Source organism: Daucus carota, chromosome 2 (assembly GCF_001625215.2).
Source record: "Daucus carota subsp. sativus chromosome 2, DH1 v3.0, whole genome shotgun sequence".
Lineage (NCBI taxonomy): Eukaryota > Viridiplantae > Streptophyta > Magnoliopsida > Apiales > Apiaceae > Daucus > Daucus carota.
Genome location: NC_030382.2, coordinates 17,987,835 through 17,994,709, shown reverse-complemented (window position 1 = coordinate 17,994,709; position 6,875 = coordinate 17,987,835). Strand labels below are relative to the sequence as shown.

The 6,875-nt window shown below is 34.1% G+C and overlaps 1 protein-coding gene and 1 long non-coding RNA gene across 3 annotated transcripts; both read right to left on the bottom strand.

Moving 5' to 3' along the window:
- Window positions 1–1,994: 1,994 nt before the first annotated feature.
- LOC135150102 (uncharacterized) lies at window positions 1,995–4,129 on the bottom strand. Of its 2 annotated transcripts, XR_010288414.1 has the most exons (4): window positions 3,950–4,129; window positions 3,195–3,282; window positions 2,908–3,100; window positions 1,995–2,252 (listed from the first exon to the last, which is right to left on the bottom strand). It is a non-coding gene; the product is annotated as an uncharacterized LOC135150102 (long non-coding RNA). The 2 variants fall into 2 exon arrangements; XR_010288413.1 differs by lacking the exon at window positions 2,908–3,100.
- Window positions 4,130–5,896: 1,767 nt separating this feature from the next.
- LOC135150408 (F-box/kelch-repeat protein At3g06240-like) lies at window positions 5,897–6,316 on the bottom strand. The gene has a single exon (XM_064086695.1). It carries the CDS (start codon window positions 6,314–6,316, stop codon window positions 5,897–5,899), a length of 420 nt encoding a protein of 139 aa, XP_063942765.1.
- Between the last annotated feature and the right edge of the window lie 559 nt (window positions 6,317–6,875).

The following is a 6,875-nucleotide window of genomic DNA, read 5'->3' as shown; positions in this document are numbered from 1 at the left end:
ACCTCTCACAACAATAACCACGATGAAGAAGATGATGCGGATGATTTTCAATTTTATTAACAGCAAGGTTTAGCGGTGACTTAACTTTTGAAACTAATTTTTTAAGACTTGACTTTCAAGACTAAACATTTCTAACCTAGATGCATATTGACCTACATGTCACTAGTACAAAATCAGTCTCTAAGGTTGTAGCAAACTTTAACTTTGGTGACTGAACCAACTTATTTTGCCACAAAACTTCCTTGTGGTTGAACATATTTTGCTGCAGTACCTTGAAGTTATGGTATCCAAGCTTGTTGTATGGTTCATCCATGTGATAAAAAAAATACGAGCTGGGATTATGACAGGAACAAAAAGGTCATATGACAATTGTTTCTAAAAATATGTTTTTAATATATTTGGCTCCTTGCGGTCGTAATAATATTTTGCAACTAGCTAACCGAGTACAGTCATATTTAGCTCATTCTATTTGACCAATACTAGTTAAAATTATAAATGTAACCATTGAATATCAGTCAAATTTATTAATGTGACTATTGAATATCAGTCAAATTTATAAATTTGACTATTAGGAAAATCGTCAAATATACATATAGAGAGATAGAGAAAAGTTATTTGGAGTCCCATGTTTATTGGAGTCCTTGGAGTCCCAATCCATGCCCTCCATTTAAACTTCATCCAATGGCTGCCATTTTATTAGATGTTTTTATTAAAAATGAAGCGTAATCAGTGTTTATCTCTCTATCATGCGCATTAATCTTCAGTCCCCATGTCTGTACGTGAAAAAGCATCAATCAAGATGCAGTTACAAATAAATCAGTTTTTTCAGGAGTACATTTATCGTTTTTGTCCTGCATTCTATGTGTCATTTTTTTAATCTTTTTTCCACATCGTCCCTCTGAAAAATACTGGTTCTAGTTCCTAATAAGTGACGATGTCTAATCAGAATGGGGATTCAAGTAAGTTCTACATCCGAATTCATTGTTTCAATCACATTGAAAATGTTTTCGACGATGTTAATTTGGTAATTAAATGTGTGTAGTACATATTTTTAGGTGTTTGTGTTGTATTTTATTAGTAGTTGCAGTGTGTATTAAAAGTGAGAAGGTGTTGTGTTAGATCAAAAGGATAGTGCAGAACTGAAGATATTGTTTTCGGAAGAGTTTGTGGACGGTAGAGGAGAGTGCAGAACAATGTTTATATCGTTCATATCTCTGTTTTGCTCGGTTCATGTTTTTGTGACAAATAATATAACTTTATGTTTTAGTACTATGGGTGGATAGGATAGAATGATTTGAGAGTGCAGAACCTTTTTTATATGTTTCGTATTTTTATTTTGCGCGTGTAGTTATGTATTTTATCAGGAACATTACAATTGTTTTGTTAATTTTGTTAGGATTTAATTTTGATTTTTGTTTTTATGAAGGTGCACAAGATGTCTCTCATATTGAGATTTTAGAATCTGAACATTCTTATAGAGCTTCTGATGAGGACAATACACAAAGTTCTGAGGACAAGGAAGAAGAGAGTGATGATGAAGTCGAAGCTGTATATTACAATGTTCCAAACCCAAAAGTATTTGTATCTCCTACTGGTGCTAATATATGATGCCGTGACCTTTGTAATAATGCATCCTTTCAGGAAATAATGTCTGTTGTCCTTTATTGATTGTACTAGACAATATACCATAATGAACTTGTTTTATTTATGCTTTTGAGCTGAGTAACAGAATAACAAAATCATTGTCTTTCATGGTATGCATCGAGTTTGAGTGTTTGAGGCTTAGTTTTTCGATTTTGGCCAACAATGTACCTTTCAGCTGCAGTCATCTAACAAGAACAGGAACAGGCATGATGTTCCTAGCTCTCATTCCTTACTATAACTTGTTTTTAGTATGGTTTTGGCCTTTCATGTTTTGCACTGCTCATGCTAAAAGTTTCAATTGCCAAGACATAAAACTCAAACTACAAATTGAGCCATAAGATTCAGCCAAGAAATCAATATAAATCCATTTAAGCCATTCAATTTATCACCACTATAGAGGTTTATAAAAAAAATAAAAGCATTCCATTCAATCCAAACAGCTTAATAAACTACTTGTTCCAAAAGAACCAGTAACATTATTGATTACATAAGCATTGACATAACTCTTTAGTTTTAAACTACACCATCTTGTTCAGCACTGTTCTTTTGTTCTCCAGCCATGTTAGCATACGGTGTGCATATATTACTCTGAGCTTGTGGAGGATATTCTTTCATGCGCATCATTACAACACAAAATTAGCGATTAAGATATCAATGTGTACTAGCAAAGTCAATTCCAATAACGCGGACAGGAACCAATGTATGTGTTTGCAAAGGAAAACAACAAGATATATAGATTTTGCGCATGACATGGAACAATGTTATTTCCACAATTTTTTAGTATGTGTTACACTATGTCAGAGTGATTTATCCATTCAATTTTTGTAATTAACATAAAACAACCTGCATGAAATAAAACTAGATATTGACTTCATATCTAAATGTCCTAAACGATCCATTTTATGCATTTTCATAACTGATTTATGCCAATCATAATTTTCACGCAGGGTCTACCGGTCCCGCAACCCGATGTTTCCAAAATTCATCTTTATAAAAACAAAAATATACAAATACCTAAAAAGCACAAAAGGAGGTTCATACAACTTAGATGATTTAGTTTGTTATTCTCACATATGAGGTTCATAAGCATGTATAACTACGTCCAAACTCATTCTGCTTACTACCGGTCCTGCACCGCTATGTTTGCAAATTTAATCTACTACAAAACTCTCCATTCACTACATGGTAAAAATACAAAGTCCACGCAGCGTAAGTCATGCCGCCAGTTATTTATATATATCGCTTTTAGAAAAGCAAACATACCAAATGCAGGGGCAGATCACCCTAGGTTTCCTCCACAGATAAGACTTGAACTTGGTTATCTATCAGCCTATGATTTCTCCTTCGCCCTACAAACAACTTTTTTAATGTTCATTAAAATTCACCATGGCACATCAAAGGGAACAAAATTTCTAAAATCAAGGCTTCGTGAACTAATTAAGGCCAAAGTTATGTCCTGCAGTTGAATCCAAAGTACTCTATAACTTAAGCAACAGCTTTACATAAGCCCCCAACTTAACAGCAGTACGGAAACAGCATAGATATCTTACCACTACAATCCTGTGCAGTACAGATTCAAATCTAGTTGTGCATTACAACCAAGGATTTTGCAACCAAATACATAATGCAGAACATTACCTGCGGCAGCACATAAATCATAACCAACTCAGCAAACACATAGATATCATACCACTTCAATCATGTGCAGTACAAATTAATATCTATATGTGCTGCACAAGCAAGGCTTTTGCAATTAATTACACCCGGTACTATGTCATGGAGTTGAATACCAAGAAACCTGTTACTAAATCAAAATCTAAACAGAGACCCCTAACTTAATAGCAGTGCAGAAGAACCAACTATAATTACAACATGTAGCCGCAAAGAAAACACACATTATGTAAAGCAAAACATTACGTGATGCGACACATAATAAAAAGGCAGAACCAACTTAGGAAACGCATGGATATCTTACCATTTTCAACCCTGTGCAGTACAAATTAATATCTATATGTGCATTACACAAAAGGGGGTAACACACATCAGAGCACACCCAACAAGCTCACCCACTGTACAGGAAAAAAACCCTCTTCAACAACAAAAAACAACAAAAGAGGATAATTTCAAATGATCGTACATAGCCGGAAGAAATCAAAAGAGGATACACAAATTAAGCACCGGCACTGTAGGACATTCATTAAAATAAATCGTTCAAAAATCCCTCAATTGGACCCTAATTTGAACGCTAAGTATTACATGTAATTGAATTACAGTCTCTAATTAAACCAATTAGTCGGTTACATACCTGAACTCAACGTTAATTGAAATCTTTTCGTCCCACGCTCCTTTTCTTCCTTCAATGCTCAGCACGACGGGTTGTTGCAGGCGTCAATCATGTCATCCTTGTAACCGCTATTTTACTAGAGTTGGATGCGGGATTTAACTAGATTTGAATACGGGATTATTATCCTACCGCTCCAGATGGTCATACCAAACTCCCCATTCACACACCCAACAAAAAGAAAGGCAGTTTCTAATTTTTAAAAATTAACAAAATGTGTTTCTCAGCATTTAATCCTAGCCGCAGGATAAAATATGATCCAATCTTTAGGGACTCCAAAGACTCCATTTTTCTAGTACTCCATGGAACCCCTCTCCTATATATATATATATTACTGCCGATAAAACAATCAAATTTATATATATGACTGATATTTATAATTAAATATGACCGCAACTGCTAAATTCCACTAAGCTATGAGTGCAACAATTTCGGCCAAATTTACCCGTGTTTGTAGTAGTGAAAAATGGCTTGTTTGATTTAAAAGCATTAGTAAAGGCAAGTGCTATGTCTTTATCTCCTTCACTTTCACATACTCCATCTTTAATTTCCGGTAATTGACAATGATGTGGTTTCATTTTTATTGATGTGCAGTGTGCGTAAATAGAAACATGGCAAGTACAAAATAGAGAAACTGAGACATAGGAGAATAACCTTTTTCTTGACTAGCAGAGCTTATTCTTGGCTTCTTACAAGGCAGAATTAGCTCATAGCAACTTGAATCATCAATTTTAGTCGGTATTATTCTAGTTTGAAGGATAGATTTTCGGTTATCAAGGATAGAAACTTATAGAGTAGAATGTTGCAAATTGAGGCCAACCATTTCCGAGTGAAACCTTGTTTTTTCTCCTTACCACATCTACTGCCCAAGCTGCACCTCCTGGAGTCTTCAATAGAACGCGTTCCAGTAACTTTTCTTCATATTTTCTTACAAACTTATGGGGAATAATCTTTATCCTCAAATATGCATAAACCATGAGTTACATATGAATATACATGAATCCACAGAGACATAATTTTAGATGAATTAAACATAGATAATAATGTTATACATTAAGAATCTTAAAAGGAGGGGACTGTCATACTTACAAACGTGCTCTCTGAAGTAATGTCAGAGACAATTATTTTGAAAAAACTGCACATATTTGGAGGATAAAAGATCTACTAAAAGAATAATTTCAAAGTAAAACACATATATCCATTATTGACACAGAATACTATAAGGCAATTCTATTGGAATCAAAACAAACGTTACCCTCTTTCGAAATAAAAACAAACCTTACACAATGCATATTTATTGGGTTACGTCCCGCTGTAAAGTAAACAACATAGAATTGCAGGAAGACTCTGTCTCCTCCGTCTGCACAAAAGGATCCACGCTATCTTCGTTGAATAGAAGAAGACTCCCCGAGTAGTTGGAATGTATGCAGCCCATGAAATTTGAATATTTTGGTGGAAGTCTATTGCGAGATCTGAGTTGGGTATATGATCTAAATTCTGTCAACATTGGACATTCCATTTCCAGGTCGCATGTATATAACTTGGTTACAACGCGCAATTCCCCCACCAAACTGAGAGTCCTTACCATATATTTACCATAATTTAAAAAGAGTAGTGCTAGATGCACATAATTGTGTACAGAAAATTTGCACATAATGATGTGGCAAGTGATGTGGTGGATTTTAATTGGGGTGGTTGGTGTAAATGCAGGGGGGCCATCCAATTTATGTACATGTTTTTGTACACAATTATGTGCACCAAGCATTTTCCATTTAAAAATCCTACAGCCTGATGATGAGGACTAGCTTCTTGCAATTCAATACTGAACTTCTTTTCCCAGGATGACTTATTACCTAATATCCACAAAGTTAGGTAGCTCTTTTCATGTCTTAGAAGGGCTATTGTTTCTCCCTATGCTTCCATAGTGACAGCAGTATTTTCAGAAAATTCTTTTGGAAACTCGATGACTCGAATGGTCTCATTGATCAACTCAAAACAAACAACTACCCGGCTAGATGTCGTCATATAAGCGGTACCATCTACAAACTTGGTGGTTCGAAAGAAATACTCATCGCTAGCTGCTTCAGTATAAAAATTAGTGTTGATATATTTCCAGCTATTAGTAGTCAAGCTATAAACAGAAACTACGTATGATTCGTCTAGGTGAGCAATTACTATCACCTTATAATCATCACCATCATATCCGAAACTCACACCAGCATTCAGACGAAAAGAAGAATCATTCTCCATTGAGGGTCCAAGTTGCGGAAGCCTTTTGAATTTTCTACAAATTGGATTCCAGAGATAAATGTTCTGTCCAGGATTCTCCATCACAACTTCTCGTTTATATAGAGGTGGAGATTAATTTTCTACCCTGTTAGGTTTCAGTCAATGTGATCCTAAACTCAACAATCGTACTTTTTGTCCACTCCTCGGCCCGGTCCTAACTTTTCAAATACGTTTCAAAAAAGTAGTCCACGAGAACTATAAATATTGGATTCATATGGGTTTTTTATAACCAAATATAACGAAAAATTATATATGGATAAAATATGATCGGAGCAATTATATTGCTCATATTATGTTTTATATTTTTCTATAAAGTGATGCTACCTGAATATGATTTGTTGTCCGTATTCCATTAGAATCCGAATATTAATTATAATTTTAACTCAGTACATTTTTAAGTAAATTAAATATCAATTTTATAATTTTTTAATACTTTATTTAATAAAATTTATTACAAATATGATTTATCCACCCTTAAAATGAAAATATTATAATTGTATATAGTCTATACATCATATATATTTAAGTTTTTGATTTTAGATTATTTGATATGTTTATAATATTATTTATATTTTAAAATAAATGATCATTATATAATACA